Here is a 19,104-nt window from a genome sequence, read left to right as displayed (position 1 = left end):
CGAAATCAAACAAAACACAGATCAATGCAACCCACTGATTGAACTAATAATAAAATCGTATAAATCAAAATTATCAAAAGGACTAATTTCAAGAATATATAAGACTATATCAAACCTTAATAATCTCTCTACATTGTATATTAAAAATAAATGGGAAAAGGAATCAGGCCTTGTTATAACTAATGAAGAATGGGAACAAATATGTGTATCCCAATGGAGGTGCACAAAATCTCACCTCTGGAAAGAATTTAGTTGGAAATGTATGACTCGTTATTTTATTACCCCAAATCAAAGCGCCCATTTCTCACAAGGAAATGGTCAATGCTGGAGAAACTGTGGTTGTCAGAAAGCCCATCACTATCATGTTTTCTGGGAGTGTTATACTCTCCAAAGATACTGGGCCGCTATAAATGTTGCAATTAACCAAATTTTTCAAATCAACATTGCATCAAACTTCAAAACCATCTTTTTAGGATGCAAAACCCCCAAAATGCAATCAGTTGACGGATACCTATGGAATATATTGGTGGCGGCCGGAAAAAAGGCAATTACAAAAAAATGGATGTTGCAAACAGAACCTACTGTCAGAGAATGGGCCCAAATAGTGACAGACATTTACAAAATGGAAAAAATAACAGCCACAGTTAATCTAAAAATAGATTTATTCTTCAAACATTGGAATAAATGGGAAAAATATCTCAAAAAATATATGCCAGAAATAATTTAAACCAAAATAAAAGGATGCCACCAAACTTTATTTTATATTTTATAAACAAAGTTCTTTGTTCGAAGTGATGTTTTGTGGATTTATAGAATCATGTAACGGATACTTTTGTTATGGCTACACTCTCTGACCCTGTTGGTTTTTTTTTTTTTTTCTCGTGTTCTCTTTGGGTTCTTACAAAAAAAAAAAAAAAAGGGGGAAAAACCCGGATAGAGACATGGTGAGATGATCTTGTGTGGGGCCACATGGACTCGAGAATGAACCAGACTAATTTGTCGTAGCTTTGGCTGGGCCGTACCAACAGGTTTTGTCTGTGAGGAGTGATATGCGAAATGTTGATGTCAATATCTGATCTAAATAAAAATAAAAATAATTAAAAAAAAAGAAATTTATCTGGTTCTGTGCAAATAGATGATATACAGATTCTAAACATACAAATAACTAAATAAAGTCAATTAGCTGCGGTGGCCATCTAGAATAGAATCATCTCCAGAGGTTAATCAGTTGTACATTGTACATTAAATAATTCAATTCTTCGAGTTTCAATAAAATTTATTCTGAAGGATCTGCTGTGAACGCCTCTCAGCTACAACATTTCAGCACGATATGTGAAAAAACGGACTAAATCATAGCCGTTTTTGTGTTTTTTTGAGGTCAGTTTAGGTGACCATCTTGAACTGGGTTGGCTCTCAAAGTTAAACAGAAGAGATGCTTCCCTTGATCATTCCCTAAAAGTTTCATTAAAATTCATCCACTGGCTCAAAGGATATTTTGGTAGCAGACACACAAACACACACACACACACAGGCAAAGGCATTACAGCCCACTGTTTGCTTTTCGGTAGCGGGCAATGATTAGTCTGCCATAAAAACAAAACACAACAACAGTTAACAGCTCTCTTTATCACTGCAATTGTTATTTAATGGCATAAAAACACAAAATGTAATCATCTATAATTGTCAGGCACAAAGGATACAAATTATTACCTGAGAATTTATGATAAAATATAGTAAAATATAAAAAAAAATTTAATTATAAAAGACAGTCAAACTTTTGTAATGCTTATATCACCCTATTATTTCATTAACAGTTTCAGTATAGAAACACTAATTAAATGTGGAACACCCTTTTCTGCTCAGTTAAATAAAGTTAAATATTCCTGAATAATGAGTGTATATTATAAAACCTGTCCCTCGCTTTTCTCTCACAAAACTGATCTTGGACCCTTAAATATATTTTTTAGGAGGTAGAATTTTACATTTATTGTTATTGTTCTCTTCAAGGACAGTTTTTGTTGTTTGTAACAAAAATAAGTGCCTATTGAGTAACATGGGCAACCTGAAAATAAAGTTTCATACAATATAAATTGCACAAACAACCTTTCCCATTTTTTTTCATGCATCAACTGGTTTTTCAATAAATCCATGTGAGATGTATCGCTGTGACTCGAGGTAAAATTAATGACCTCCTCCAGACAACTCCGACCTTCAGCTCTCCTCAACACATGGGCAAATAAATATTTTTCGAAACGAGCTACTACAGATGCAGCTCATCTCGAGCACTTTCATTCTGATTCTCAGAATTGCTCACCATTTGCTGTATAAGTGACAGAAAATCAGAACAGCATGCCTACTCCTCTGTGTGTTCATTGCGAAGGAAAAATAATTTCAAAAAATGATTACAATTTGCAAAATTTTGGGTGGCTACTGAGTGGCACAGCACAAAAACTCATTTTTGTCCATTAATTAGACTTAACTTAGCACAAACCGTTACTGTAGTGTTGGAAAATGGAGAAGTAGTGGATTCACTCTGCTTGAAATGTTATGACTGTCGTTAAAAAAAAAAAAAAGCTTGAATGATGACTTCGTCTGGAAAAGAGTTTTTATGCCGTGATGGACCTCAGAACTTGCTTAGTATACAACTCAGTTTTCAGAAGCAAGGACAAACTCAGAGTTTAAAAGCTCAACACAAACAGAAAAATCATTTTAAGGCCATGAAGAAATAGTTTAAACAAAAATAAGAGCTGTCTCATTATATTTTCATTTTACCCTCCTCAAATAAAAGGTGGACTTCAGCAACTGTACTTTATATGGCTCCTAATTTATTTATATGTATGTTTACGGTTTTAAAAATGAAAAAAAAGAAGAAAATTAAAGACGAAGTCTTCCTTGCAGAACTCAGTTGTGCCAGTTTGAAACTTTTTTTGTTGAAAAATGATGGAGTTATAGCTGTTTTAGTCAGACCTTGATCTCATGTAATACTGTAAGTTGTCACACTCGCAGCATGTGTAGGAGATGACTCTCTGCTACTACCACGTCAAATTTGAGCTCAATATCTGTAAAACCAACAGAATTATAGGGATTTTCTTTGGTTTTCTAAAGTTATTTGGCTGTGTTGGCCATGGGTTGGCTACAAAAGTTATTAAGTTCTCGATGTACATCCAATGATTACTTTCAACAAGTTTTAATAAAATCCAGTGTTCCATGAGTTATTTTGCTAACAGACTGGAAAACACATGCACAAGTGTGGGCAAAAACATTATCGCCTGCTTTTTGCCTGTCTGCAGTGGGCAATAAACACAGCAAAGAAACTGATAGCCCATGTAGTGTATGTGGTACTTTATTGGCCATTTTCCAGAGTACATTTCTAACTTATTGGAAAACTTTTCTCTCTCTCTCTCTCTCTCTCTCTCATCTGAAGTCTGAAAGAACACGCTGTATGCACAGAAAACCTTCCCTGGCACGACATTTTCCAGGTAAAGCTAACTCACTGAAGGCAACAGTGGAAGTAAAGTGACTCACAGAGAACAGCAGAGCTCACAAATGTGGGCTATTACAGGAAATCACTGGCTTTGCACAGAAAACCTGCAGTGATTGACAGGTGAGCACCTGCAGGGCAATTTTTAGTCGGTTGCCATGGGGATTTTGTCTGGCCCCCCGAACACATTATCTCCCACGGGCAACCTTGATGAAAATGCACTTGCTGTTTCACCAGGCACTGAAGTGCTGTTGCGCTTGACATTCTTGGCACCACTCATAACTCAACTGGACCCCAGTCATACTGGGAAGATGCATGCTGGTTTTTTTATTTTTGGCAAGGTGACCCAATGTACTCTACAGGATTTGGTTTACCTTCAGATCACCTTTATATTAATCTAAATTAATCAGTAATGAACCCTAGCATTCCTCAAAGAAGGGCCTATCGCTTGGTGCCTTCCATTAGTGTTCTGAGTATGTGTTGAGGATGACTCTCAGCTACTACCACATCAGATTTCAGCTCAATGCCTGTAAAATTAAGTAAGTTTTAGCTATTTATGCGTTTGCTTAGTTTGATCAGCTGAAGTGGTCATTTTGAATTAGACTGACTCCAAGAGGTCATTAGTTGTACATGTGTAGCCTATGATTAATTTCTGAGTTTTATTGAAATTGGTCCAGAATTTAATGGGATATTTTGCTAACAGACAAACAAGGTTGACTCTAATACTTAATACCAAAGTTTTAAACAATGATCTCACAACATGTTAGCACTTAAGAGTCTGTGCTGAGGTTGAGCCTCAGTTATAACCACACCAAACCTTTGCTAAATATCTAAAAAAAAAAACCAGATTTATAGCCATTTTTATGTTTTCCAAAGTTGATTCAATGAGGAGGCCATCTTGAATCAGGCTGACTCCAAACATTATTAAATTGTACATGTACACCTAATGATTACTTTTGTTTAGTTAACATATGCTCATGAGATATATTTCTAATATGACAAAGAAACACAGACACAGGCAAAAACATGATCACCTGCCTTCTGGTGGTAGGTGATAATTACTGACATTTATGTGGTTAAGTTTTAAAGAAAAGTGGATGTTAACTAGGTACAGCAATTGGAAATTGGATGTTAAAATTTAAAACATAATAGCTTATCCTGTAGGCCAATATTAGTCTATCTAGAGGGTGAATATGATTACATTTTTTTTTCTTTCTGGATGAAGAAGTTTGAAGTACAGCTCTTTGTGTTTCTTGGTCTTTCTTCTCAGTAAAGCCGGTGGACTTAATCATGGCAGCGGGGCCTGTTCCCCCTGCTGATCATCAGTGACTTGTTACCCGCGATAACTCGGCAGGACCCCGGCTGACTGAGGAGATGCCTGAATTAAAACCCCGGCTTCCATGGAAACAGGCTTTGCAGCTCATGGCGCTGCGTCACCTCTGAACTTTTGTCTTTGTCTCGAGGACTGAGACAAGTGCTGTGAAATGGAGATGCAGGGCAAGAGTGAAGAAAAGGAACAACAAAGCGGCATTCTTTTAGCTGTCCGTTCCGTGAACAGCCACATATTTTTAAGCGTGAAAAGAGGCCACTCTTGCTTGTGTAGAGGTCCTTCACATGTTGATGAAAGAGCTTTGTGGTGGTGCTGAAAAAGGGGAAAGATCTACACCAAGATGATGGAAACTCAACCCCACCCTGTCTTTACCTTTTTTACTGTAACTATGGGCAGCTCTCAGCTAAGCCCATATAATACTGAAACAGGGCCAAATTTCTCCTTAAATAGCCTCAGCAGTTACGTTTTCCCCCTGTTCTTGATTAAGTATATATCAATATTCATGGCTATGGAAACGTGTAACAATGACTCTTGGAAAGCCCGCTGAGTGTCTAATTTATTCAGATCATACAATATGTTCAGATGACTGAAACCTTATGCTATTTGAGAAACCTCACTCGCTGTATTTCAGCACTCCGAGGCCAAAGTTCCATGGGTAATGGTCTCAAGGAAAGCCAAAATAAATGCCTGCTGCTTGTTTTCTTTGCGAGTGTGGGTTAAAGTGTGGTGTGAGTATAATCCACAGTCCGGGGCCTAGCTGTACTCCAGTAAATGTATGCATCAACCACACAAAAAAGCCTTTCAAACATGTTAACAAGGGTACCTCAGGTTGAACTCTTGAATTTGAAAACTTGTTAGATGTTTGATAGCAACTCTTTCCAGTGTTTTGTTCGGAAAACTTGCTGCATCATCACAGAAACTATCCGGACGATTCAGCAGAATGCTCGACTTTGCAGGGCAGCAGCCTCCGCAGAAACCCAACAAAGAATCACAAGTGCTTAAATAGAATCAGAAGATGTCATTATGTTGGTTAACCATCCTGACATCTTTTGATGTAAATCATCTGAAATGTGGGAAGCCAAAGGAGGAGGGCTGATACTGGTTTACATCAAACAATGCTGGGCTTTGTTGTAGCAAAGCTAATTATAACTGACTTTTTTTGATACGGCAGGATGTGGATTTCTTGTTTTTGTGGATTAGTATAGTTTAAAACTGATGTCTTTTTTTATTTAAAAGCATTCTGGAGTCACACAATGTCAATATTTTTAACCATTTAAGTATTTTAAGATTAGCTACTAACAGATTGCACTAAATCTTTTTTTATTCCTTCTTAAATTTGCCATTAACTTTGTGGAGACAACCCTGTCTGCCCGTTGAGAAAATATCTTATGAACCACAGCGTTTTAATTAAAGTACCAATAAGTAATCACTGGATGTACATCTACAACGGATTAACTTTTGGAATCAATCCAATTCCAGATTGTCACCACAGCTAATCAATCTTAGCCAAACACAAAAATGGCTATAACTCAATCAGTTTTACAGATATTGGGTTAAAATGTGGTGTGGTGGTAGCTGAGAGTCACAACATGTATGCTGAGCATGAGATCACGTATCATGTTATTTTGAAGGTTTGATTAAACTAATAAAACCATTCCTGTATATTCACGGTTGATATTTATTCCTTCAAGGAACGATAGGCTTTTAATTGAATTATATTTTACTTCCAAAGATACAGACGTTCCAAGATACAGATCAATAGTTCTTAAGGTTCTCTGAAGGTCTTTCAAAAGTTTTATTCTGCCTTTTTCACTCATTTTCTGTCTAGTTGACCTGACTGTAACGGTAGATTGTGCAGTGTCCTTGGAAAAAAAAAAGAAATGGACAAGTAGAAAACAAATAAAGTGTCAGGCCTAAAATATTATCTACAGCAGATGAACAGGGACTGATTTCATGTCTTTAAGAAACACAAAACATAGCACAGTACTGTAGTACAGAATGTGCAAAATAAAATGCCTAACTTTCTTCCCGAAGCGTTTTGAACCTGGTTTGAACAGCGGAAACCCAACATTTTGATTTCTCCCTCCACTTCATCAGTGGTGAGTATATTTCTGCCAGCAGGTCAGCCACAATCACACAGTACACACACGGCTTTCACTCGTACACGAAAATATGAAGTTCAACTGACAATGAACAATCAGCTTGTTCTTTTTATTTACGGCACAATGTCCATCACGTGCATTCAAAACTGAAAAGAGAAGTGCTATGAGAGCATGTTTTTATGGCCCGGCCACAGCATGCCAACATTCTAACCTCTCACTAAGCAGGAAAAGGCCTGCAAAGGAGCCACAGAGTGAACTGACAGCCCACTGGAGGCCTGACAACAACCCACTGAATCAAACCCTGACAAAACCAGACCAGCTCTCCTCCTCCTGCCTTCAGCCTCTTTCATCCTCCCTATATTTTTTTGTGTCGTGAGCGGATGAAATATGACAGATCTTTCCTCCACAGCGGCTGCTACATATTTCGGCAAATTCGTATGTAACCACAGTCTTAGCCCATCTGCTTTTTCCGAAGCTTTTCTCTGGCGAGTTTTGTGAGAAAAGGCCTGACAAACACAGATGAAAAAGCAGCATTCAGTTTAGTCCTTTCTCCCAATAAATCAGCTGACTTTGAGTTATAGAAAAGGGAAAATATCAAGTGAAAGGGATCTTTTTGCGCAGCTTTGGGGTAAGAGTATTTAAAGAAGCTAATGCCATGCCTAAGAATACATATAATACACAAATTAAAGGTCTAGTGTTCACCCCCCCCCAAAAAATAAAAAATAAAATAAAAAAAAAATCACCTGCCACATTCATTGCCAGAGTTTTAAAGCAAAATCCTCTTATTTTGAGAAACGAAAGAGTTGTATTTTTTTTTTAATCAAACCTTGAAAATAGCCTGTGTGATGTCAAGCAAATAAAAGTTTTAGCCATTTCTGCATATGCTAAGGAGGCTTAGTTTCATTAAAATCCATCCAGTGGGTCATAGGAGATTTTGCTAACAGACAGGCAGATTTGACTCCAATAGTTAATAACAAAGCTTTAAACAAAGACTTTATGCAATCAGTCAGTGCTCATAGTATGTAGTGGGGATGACGTTCAGCTAGTAGCAAACTAAACTTTAGGCCAATATCTGTAAAACTGAGTGAAAGCCATTTTTGTACTTGATAAGGTCCCTTCGCTGTAGCAGCCATCTTGACTCAGGTTGATTCAGCCATTGATTATTTGTAGATGTACATTCAATGACTATTTTCTAAGACTTTCAATAATGTTCATTGAGGAGTTCATGAGATTTTTTGGTAAAAGATAGGTAAATAAACACACACATACACAGGTAAAATATTATTGCTCACCTTTGCCTTTTTTGTATTTGCCAATAATGAAGTTCATTACACAGGAAAGCTTTATCAGAAAACACTGACTATTTCTTTATTCAAACACAGACACATGGAACAATTTACACAGTTCCAACACCTAACCTGTCTTAAATTTCTCAGCACAGAAAGCATACTAAATGGGCCATAATTGGAATCCAGCTGAGGAATCAGACGCTGCACCAAGCCAATCATAACCACAGTGTGAACTTACTGAAACAGACTGAAAGCTGGATCGTACAGGGAGAGCAAGTTCTCAATGTAAAGTCCATATAACCTGTCAGCACTTTCAGCGGGGATAAATGCTGCACAGTTCCGCTCACTTGACTCAGCTTTTCCAGGTCAATCAGTCTTTACAGAATTCACTACCTACCCCTTTAACCCACAAAGGGCAAGAAAGAGATATTAACTAAGCCAAGGTTGCACAGTGACACTTATTCTTTTCCCCTTCTGCATACAATTACAATTTTCTTTTTTCCAAACTGTCACGACTAGCTGATATTCAGGAAATACCCAAAGCACTTTAACAGCCCATGCAGTGGTGGAAAATGTCATTATCTGTGCACTGTACTGTGTCAGATTTATTCAGTGTTGTTTTATTAAAGCTTCTGAAATATATCAGTTCAGAACTGAGCCAAAATATGCTGCTTTTCATGTAAAATAACAGAACAGACAAAAAATAGAACTGCTACGTTTCTAAATACATTGGCTGAATGAGTAATATTGTGGGTGTTGGGTGTTTTAGCAGTCCATTAAATACTATACAAAAATCACAGCAGAAATGATGGTGACATGTAATCAGAAACTGACCCCAAAAAGTCAGTGAAAATCACATAAACCTCTTTTCAGAGAAGCCAGTTTACTGGATTTGAGGTGAGAGCTTTTAGCTCGGCTTAGTAGGGGCCATCATGACTGCCGTCTTTCCTCTGGCTAACATGACCACATTAGTGTTTATCTTTTTAGACAAACACTAACTTATTTATTAGGTGTAGTGCAGCAGTTCAGTATTGCAGCCTTTCAAACCTTACCTCAGCAGGTGGGATGCCTTCAGGTGGGCGACACTGCAGCAACACTTCCTGCTCGAGTAACACTTCCTTCCCAAGAGGCTCCTGATCAAATGTCTTCCTCAGGTCTGCAGGGAACAGGCAAAAACACACGGTGCATCCGTATGAACCTTCAGGACAGTATATCTGATTGACAGGTAGCTGTAGAAAAGACAGGCAGGCATTCACAAGTAGATGAGAAATTCTGAGGTAGAATGTTGAGTCAAGTGATGAAACATTGATTAACAAAAAACAGATCTGTGGGTTGGTCTCTAAGAAGATTTATTAATTGCATCAGAAGATACTTTTTTGTTCACTTTACTGAAAATAAAAATGGGCAGGAGCATCCTAATTGGCAAGTGTAGGGAGGTAAAGTGAAGCTGACAGGTCAGGATAACCAAGGTTGTCCTGAACAGGAGTCTGAGGCCTCTTAGACAGATATCATGCTGAATGGACCAAGATGTGAACAGTCACCATCATACAGCAAGAGACTCCAACAAAAAAAGGTTCCCTTTCCACAAAGTACTTCACAATAACTCCTTTTTTCTGCACTCATTTCCCTGCTGAGACATAACCCAAGGCTTTCTACATGATGACTTTGATGTTTGCTATGTCACAGTATAGACAGTGAACAATCCTAACTTGCCTAAAAACACTGATTAAGGGGGAAAAAGAAATAGAAGGTGTGGATTCTGTGTCCTTACTGCCGCAATGGAAAGAAAACACAACTCTACATGTTCTGTGATGTTGTTGGCATTCAGAGGTAATCTCAGTAAGATGTAAAACATTTTGTTTTTGGATACGTTTTGTAACATTTGTACCGTTGTTGGCCCTGCCTTTTTGTTCTTCTATAGAGCCAAACCGACTGATTGGTCGGACAATAAGTTAGGTCCATTCTTATATTTTTTTAAATAATCAGCATTGGTACCACCTGAGTGTACCAAGCCAATTAAAAGGAAAGCACACCTATGTCCACCCTAGTGTTGTTGTATTTGACCTTGTCCTTTTGTCAACACTGGCAGACCAAAATGGAAGTCAACTTGATCCTAACTTTTAAAAAAACAATGACATATTTACCAGGGAAAGGGTAGTGCATTAATTTTTTTTCAGAGCCTGATATTTCAATTTTGTTAGACAGAAATAATAACTTTTAGGGAGAAAATGTGGATACCTTTACACCTACAGTAGAACTGCACTCAGTGTTGAACAAACTGTCGCACAGATAAAAATGTGTATTGAATTGCATATGGCGTCATGGCTAAATTAAAAGCATCCGGTGCTTATTTTTTTCTATCTAACGGATTGTAGCGTATATGAAAATTAAACTATTGAATTTTTCAGTCAAACAAACAAGTTGGCTTTGTAAATCCGCCATCGGCTGCCTTGATTTCTAAAAACTGGCACCGACTGGTCGACCTCTACTCTGCTACTTAAATAAAAGAGCTGCTTTGTTAAGTAAAAGTAAGCAATAAAACTGGCATTCTCTGCTGAATTTGCCTCTTTCCTCCACCTCCCATTCAGGCTTATTTTTCAATATTTTTTCCATCGTTTGTCCTCTTTGTAATAAATTGGTTGTTGGCATCTCATTTCATGCTAACATTTAAACAATCAACTTTTGACAGGTGCAGCATTATCTTTAAGGACTACACCCTGTAGGCTGTTTGGAGGAATACACGTTCGTTAAATACCCAATTATTAACTCACTTAATGTGAGACTGACACTGTTGGAAACTTCCATGCAGCCGTGTCCCAAATGTAAAGTAAGACTACAGATTTCCATGAAAGATATTCCTGGCTGGAGACTCATCGCACACCAATCTTTCCACATTTCTTCCACTTCGTTCCAACTCATAATGTTCAACTTTTGACTAGTTGCTATTTTTCCTCAAAGAGGAAAGTTAACAGTTAAGGTTTATACTTAACAAAAGCTAAAAACTGGTTACAAGGAACACCTTTTACTATTCATTGCTTGCAGTTCTAGTGAAGCAATGCTGATGCTGACCCACGAAATTAACAGCCTACGTCACCGTCTCACAAAATCAACCATTAGATGTGGCATGACTGCAGTTTTGTGAAGTGGACAGCTGTTCCCATTACGTTTGTTCTAATGACTCTGGGTTGGGCTCGGAAAGGGGAGAACTGATGGGGATTTATAGCACTGTTTTTCAACTTTAGAGTCTGACGCATTAAATCTACAATCAATCCTCCAAACTCCCTTAATACAATATCCTTCTATGTAAAAAATCTCACTGCTACACTATTAACAAGACATTCACTGTGATTGTTAATAACTACACTAACCACAGAAAACCTTTTTTTCCCCCCAAAGAAAATAAATTCACATTTTAGTTTCTTTGTTTTTTTTTCAATTAAAAATAAAAATGTGGCACCTTCATGATGGAAAAATATACTTGTGCACAGTCCTGTGTTCATGGGGAGGATTAACCAGAGAGGAAATCAAATCAGACTGTTTTACAGTAAGCCTAAAAATACAGAGGTTTAAAATTTTATTTTCCCATCATCCCTAACTTTGTCCACAAAAAAAAGAGAAAAGATCCCTATTCATCATCTTAATCTGGGAAAGGACATGGCTGTTCTCCCTAAAATGTCATCAACAGAAATAATGCAGCCTGCATAAAACCAAGGTAGATTGTTTTAGACAACCCCTGATTCATTTTTAAGTATTTAAGAAGAAAGATGTCTTAAAATGAGTCAATAATGATTTTAATTATCATCGTTTGCTTTTGTTCAGTTAAATAGCTATTCAATTAGAAGACAATAAATTTAAATGCAGACATTTTGCTGTTTAGTGTCAACTGTTCTATAAAAAGAAACTAAATCATGTTGTTGCACAATAAAAGGTTAGCTTCGACCTGAAGGCACTAAACAATATTTATAGTCATTTTGGGGTTCATTTTTGTTGTTGTGAGAGACAAAAAAGATTAAATAAGCTTTCTGCAAGAGCGGTTGTCCTTCAACTTAAGAGCATGTTTTCAGGTAATAATATATGCTTCAATTCCACAAATTTCTGAGTTATAAAAGCTGAGTTGAATTGAAAGCAATTTCTGGTTGAAATTTTTTGAAAAAAGTAATAACTAGAGGGGCTTTTTCTTTGACAGAAGTTCATAGAATCTGATTCAAGGGCAAATATATTATTTGTTTATTTTTTTTCCCCAAGTCAGAAAGGAAAATGTATAAAAAGTACTGCTGTTTTGTAGTTTAAAAGTCATTCTGCGACAGAGGAAGTATAGAGATATACTTCCTCAAGCACTTCCAAAAGACAAAAGATTACGCAGACACAGTGTGACAGGTGAGGAGGCTATTCAGTCACACATTCTTTTATTCCCTGATACATTTTGATTTACGGCATATGCACCGCAGCGAAATCTAATAAATTAAATTTGATTTCCTCACATAAAAGTGTTATAGCGTATGGAAGTCTTCATGGGTACCGATATGGCTGCTCAGTGTGCAGTAATTCAGCACGCCACTGGGCTGTTTAGAGTAAACCGTAAAAACTGGCAGCCACTTACTGGTGATAAGGTCCCAGAGGGGCTAAGTTTGAACCAAAGATATTTCGTAATAAAATTCCAGGCAGCAGACACAAACAGGAAGAAAGCTGACCTCTTTGTTGCCACAAATGACCTTTTTTAAATCTTCTTTAGGCTAAAGCTGGTTTGTGCCTCAACAAAACATTTACTCAAAGCTTTGACTTATTACCGCCCACCACTGAAGGCGAAGTCATGTTTTTGCTGGTGTTTGTTCTTTTGTTTGTACCGTGAGCAAAAAACATATTCTGAAGGATTACAGATTGTGCAGGAGCTACATCTAAAGTTTTGCCCTAAGCTATTCAGATACAACTCTGCTCAACTGTTAGCAAAATATCACATGAACCACTGGACAAATTTTAATGTAAATCTACAACTGATCAACTTTTGGAGACAATCCATTTTGCCAGGACATGTTAAAGTCAGAAAAGGTTAGGAAACAAAGACAAGTGGACTTCTATTCTGTAGCTGAAAACGTTTTGCTTCTCATCTGAGGAGCTTTCTAAATTTATGTCTTTAGCTACAGAATAGAAGTCCACTTGTCTTTGTTTTTTCTTTTTTTGGGGGGGACATAGAGGTAATTGGAGTGAAGACAAAGGATGCAGAAGACAGAGATAGATGGAGGAGAATGACTCGCTGTGGAGACCCCTGAAAAGAGAACAGCAAAAAAAAAAAGTCTGAATTTATTCCCTTATATTGTTTCTTTTTCATAATTTGCATTATTGATAAAACTGTAATTACCAATAAAAACACTACATGTTTTTATTGAACGTGGGTTTAAAGTATTCTTCCGTCTCAAGTTTCTTTTTTCCCCTCACTTCTCGTAAACCCGGACGGCCATGTGGTGCACCGAGCGGTCTGAGACTAGCTGAGTCTACATTCCTGTGGCCGTCACGCCATTCTCCCCTCTCCACACAAACACTTCAAACCTTGCAAGTCCGTGGAAAGATGCACATATGACAACCATTACCTTAAGTGGATGTGTTTGGCTACATGTCGTGCTAACTCACTGCAGCCTCACACTCTAGAATGGTTTATTTCTCGCTGAGTAAATCATTAGCTACTGGAGCGAGGCTAGATTAGGAGTGACAGGGAACACTCTTGGGGGCTGATTTTTAATCAATAGTAAAATGTTAGTGAAGTCACTTGCAACACAGCTGAGGTCTTAGCAAAACTATAAAAATTGAAACAGACAAGAAATTCATTTTCCAGCTTTCTGAAAACAATTAACTTTCTCAAGACCTTTAAAATGGATTTTTGTTAATTTGATGAATTGAACTTTTGCGCCCATACTTTTATTCCCCTGCGTTTGCTAAGCAATCGCCACATCCAAATAATGGAGGCCAATTAAAACAATTTTATAAATGTTTGAGGGACTTTTTCCATTCCATCTTCCACTCCCACTGCACTTTATGCTTGGGCAGCCAATTTAAAAGCTGCTTCCTTAACACAGCAATCTTTCAGCTCACCAGCGCTTGCTGTGACTCACCATCGGATTAAACTGCATATGTTTAGATGATGGGAGAGGGGAGGAAAACAACCCCGGTTTCCATTAGCCTAACGGGATGGAGTCTGCCTCTGACAAGAAGCCTGCCTGAAGAGAAAACCCAGTAGAGGAGCTAATCCATTCAGCAGAAGCTAATGGGAGGGGAAGAGGGGTCCATTGTGATTTGAGGGATAGGTTAGTGCTGGCAGGCCCCTCATCACGGGTGATTATAGGAGGTGGAGCAGCAGGAGCGTGCTCGGTGTGGAGACAGAGGCATGATTCTGATCCACCAGGCTGGTATAATAGAAGCAGTAATAGGAGCCACTGGTGTTTGAAATAAGAAGACTATACAAAATTTAGAGAGTAACTGTGAAGAAAATAGGAACAAATAGCAGGTGAGAGACAGTCGGGAGTTATATGTTGAGATAGAGGTGAGGTAAAGAATTTAAATGGTTATAATTGAGACACATGGATGCTAAGTGGTTAAACTGACCGTTTTAGCAGAAAATCATTTACATACACTCTTTACTTTGCTGTCTTCTGCAACATATTGTATATATAAACTCATTCTTAAAGTGACATTGAGTTGCCAGCCAAATATTTAGTTACATTATAGGCAAAAAGAGAAAAAGAAAGTGCAAACTTGGGCAAAAGTGTCTGTCACCTTCATAAAAATGACTGACAAGAGCTGGGAAGTGCACCAGTCTAGCTGATGCTCCAAAAGAAGTCCTGCTAGGTGACATGTTGACAACAGCGCAAAAGCAGTTGAGTTACATAATCCATGTTGTGTTGCAAAAATGTTGCCTTGATGCTGCAACTACACTTAAACAAGTTTGTTTACCACACTGAGTCTTCAGGGGTTTCTTTACTTTTTGGATTCTCACTGGAGCTTCCTTTGGGGAAGACGGCTAAAATGAAGCTAAACTTCAGAGCCGGTGCAGACTGTTTCTCATTACTTGGAGGAGGGGAAAAAAAAATGTGTTGTGTTATTCAGAAAGAGGACAAACACACAGACTAAAAACAAATGAGGGCCACGGAGGGAAAGAAAGAGGGAACAGTGGTATAAACATGCACCATATTATAGCGTCTGTGGATAAACACTGCTTCAGCTCTCCACTTCCTCTGTGCTTCTTTTGAAGGTTGATGTTGGACCTAAGAAAACTAACTTAGATTTATACACCTACAACAATAGTAAGTAAAGGCCCAGCATTCCTTGGAGGAATGTATATTGCCCAGGGCCTTCGTGCCAGAGTCTTTGACTAAGATCACCTTATGTTGACAAATAACAAAGCTGAAACCTTGAAAAAAACATTATGTGCAATCTCATGCAATATTGCCAATATGTAGCACTCAGAGTATTTGATGTGAATGACTCTCAGTTACTACCACATTAAATTTTGGCTCAACATTTGTAAACTTGTTTAAGTTATAGTCATTTTTGTGTAGGCTAATGTCAGTAGGCTGTGTAAGCCATCTTGAGATAGATTGTCCACAAAAGTTAATCATTTGTAGAATTCGATCCAGTGATTACTTTCCGAGAGTTTTATTCCAATCTGTCCAGTGGTTCATGGGATATTTTGCTAACAGACAAGACACTGTTGACTTCAATAGTTAATGGAAACAGATCTCATGTGATCAGTCAGCCCTAAGACAATGTGTTGGGAACAATGCTCAGCTACTACCACATAAAACTGTATCTCAATACTTGTAAAATCTGCTGAGTTATAGCAACTTTTATGATTGCTAGAGTCGCTCAGCGGTGGCGGCCATTTTGAATGTAGTTAACTCCAGAAGTTAATCAGTTATAGATGTACATCTAGCGATTGCCTTTTTAGAGCTTCATATAAATCTATCTTGTGGTTCATGATATATTTTACAAAAACAATCGCCTTTTCGTCTCCAGTGGTGGGTGATAACAGCCTTCTAAGGACCGACTTTGCTCTCTGTGATGATGCAGAACTCAATCTGTGACATGAACTGTCTGGGCATCAAGAGATTTTGTTTGGAGAGGAATATAAAATATAAGAGAGAAGGTAATAGCTGCGTGGGAGATACTCACAGGCGATCCGGACGTGGGCTTTACGGCTCTTGGTGGTTCCAGCGGAGCTCCAAGCCACACACTGACACCAGAAGTCCTCAGGCCCAAACAACTCTTCCACCTGCTGCCGAGTGATCTCTATGCTGGCCTCTCTCACAACCAGGCCTGCAGGGAAGGACAGAGAGGATGAAGAAAAAGGTTCAGAGACAAAAGCCAAGGAAAATGGCATAAAATACACAGGGTTGCACAAATAACAGGTGAAAACTACAGCAAGTAATAAAATTTTAAAAAGTCAACTGGCATTAAACCACATTAACCTCACACAATGTGAGTTTTTGTCAATCTGGCCTGATTATAAAGGCTGAGGACTGAGCTGTTTACGTCTGGGCCCTGTGGGGGTGGATTCTTGGCATCATGGCTAACACAATCCTGTTTGCTAACTCCTCTGATTACTGCTCATTTGGGTGCCAGGACCCAAACAAACAAATCTTCCTCAGAACAAATGCCTCTACCCACAGCTGCCACTCTCGAGCAGATTATGCTGCTTTCACAGAGTGTGCATATCTGTGCTTGTACATATAGATTTGTGTGAGTATATGTATTATATACTCATGCATATGTATAGTCTATGTAGTGAAAGAACATTCACAAAACATATTGATGCTATTCATTCGATATCATACAGTTCCTATAAGAAGTTTACTTATATCCATGTTAATGAATATCATTTTAATTTGAAGGTTTTTAATGATTAATTTGAATCATTGTTTTCCAGAGTGAAATGACTATACAACATAAAACATTTGATTTTGTTGTAGATTTTCTCTTATCCACACAGGATCAAAATTATGCATAAAGGCTCACAGGTGCTGAAGATTCTCTAATGTCTTGAGTAGACAACATCTCTTTAGGACTCATGACTGCAGCTGGTAGTTTCTTTTTGAAAGTGTGAAGAGTATATGTTTGGCAATCACTGGATTGATCATTAGGTATGTTACCCTCGGAAAAAAGAAAATTAGTTAAGATGTTTAGAAATAACCCAGGAACTACCAGGGCTCAAGCGCTCCATGACCTGAACACTCTGTCCACAGCAAAGCTGGCTTTAAATGACTATGTACTGACAGGATGTCAACAAAGAAAGAAGCCACTGCTCCAAAAAGCGACACAATTAAGCTCCACTGTAATTTGCAGCTGCCTATATGGACAAGCCAAATGTCTTCTGGAGAAAAAATATTGTTAAACAAGACAGTGGTTGAGCTATTTGGCCGCAATGACAAGCGACTTGGACACAGTTGAGCATTTCAACAGGACAATGATCCCAAACGCACATCAGAACTGGATAAACCACACTAACATTAAGCTTCCTGCAGTGGCCTTCCCAAAGTCCCGACTGCAACCCAGATGAAAATATTTGTGCACTATGCTTTAAAGTTGGGCCTGTGCCAGGAAACCAAGCAATTTAAATTAACTCTACCATTTCTGCTAAGAAGAGTGGTCAAATATTCAGCCAGAAATATACCAGAAGCTTGTTGATGGCTACAAACCGCACATAGTCAAGGTCCGACTTGCTACAGGACATTTAACCAAACTTTAGTTGAGGTGTGTATTTTTGAGCTTGTGTGGGTTAGAGAAAATCCGCACTAATTTCAAACTTGTGCACCCAATTCTTATTTTATGTTGTATTCCACCCTGGAAAAAGCCTAAATGAATGCAACATTCATGCCTGTGATGAGTATATGTAAACCTCTGACCACAACTGTACCCGTTTTATCATTTAACCCACCATCTTTTTTTTTTTACCCTGTAGTTCCTGAGCCTAACATCAGCAGAGTTTAAGTTACAAGTGGTGAAACATTCTATATGTTTTGCAATGGTTCCTTTTGCTCCAGCTGCATGCCTTTCCGCTCCAGAACAGCTTGAATTTTGCATGGATTTATGTTGGGAACTCATATTCAAATATCCGGCAACACTTCTGCAAATTTTTTTCAAAGGACATTCATGCTGGGAATATTCCATCAAACCTCATCTCCTGAAAGTCCTGCCATATTAGGTTTAGAAATAGGGCTAGAGCGGCCTGTTGGGGGGTGGGGGGTGGGGAGTCAAGTTGATGTAATTTTCCTGAAAGTGTCATGCTCGTGTATCTGGTCAGCAGTGATGTGAAAGTGGGCTGTGACTTTCAAATCATTCCCAGCTGCTACTGAGTCATTTTATGTGCCTGCAACACTACACTACCATCGCCAGCCTGTGCCATGAGTACCACATTGTTGGGATGACAAAAGAGTGAGAGAAAGAGAGAGAGAGAGAGAGAGAGAGAGAAAAAAAAACCTTATCCGTATTATTTTGTAAAAGTTTTACTTGTTTGCTAACAAAATGAGGAAACAGAGTTAGTTGATGTTGCAGTAAACGCTATGCTGGCCAGGTTGTAGTAATACTCCTATAATGTGCATTATTGTCCTTCAAAGGGTGGCTTCTTTATGATTGCAAGACATATCTAGGAAAAATTCACAAGGTTATCTTTGGCACTATTACTGTGGCTGCAGCAAAATGCTACAAACACTGTGATATAAGGGGCAACAGTGAGGGGAGCGGGGTTGAATTATCAGACTTTTATTATGGAAAGCTATGTTTTACAAATAAAACTGTTGTCTTTTAGCTAATTTATGTCTTTGAGACTGATGAATCAGCACTGAAACTTTTTTCTGACTCACTCTAAGACTTGGGTAGTAAAGCTGTTTTCTAGCCACCAACATTCCTTGGTAAAAG

General features: G+C 38.2%; 1 protein-coding gene across 3 annotated transcripts in view; it reads right to left on the bottom strand.

Annotated features, from left to right (window-relative positions):
• unc5c (unc-5 netrin receptor C) overlaps positions 1–19,104 on the bottom strand; it is a 133,606-nt gene that overhangs the window by 39,629 nt on the left and 74,873 nt on the right. For all 3 annotated transcript variants that reach the window (XM_017435748.3, XM_017435747.3, XM_037979440.1), the window contains exons 3-4: positions 16,363–16,506; positions 9,255–9,358 (exon numbers count right to left, since the gene is read on the bottom strand). In XM_017435748.3, coding sequence (XP_017291237.1) covers positions 9,255–9,358; positions 16,363–16,506 — 248 coding nt within the window. The remainder of the gene's footprint in view (positions 1–9,254; positions 9,359–16,362; positions 16,507–19,104) is intronic.

Source organism: Kryptolebias marmoratus, linkage group LG14 (genome assembly GCF_001649575.2).
Source record: "Kryptolebias marmoratus isolate JLee-2015 linkage group LG14, ASM164957v2, whole genome shotgun sequence".
Taxonomy (NCBI): domain Eukaryota; kingdom Metazoa; phylum Chordata; class Actinopteri; order Cyprinodontiformes; family Rivulidae; genus Kryptolebias; species Kryptolebias marmoratus.
Note: the sequence above shows the minus strand (reverse complement) of the source record. Positions and strands in the feature narration are given on the sequence as shown.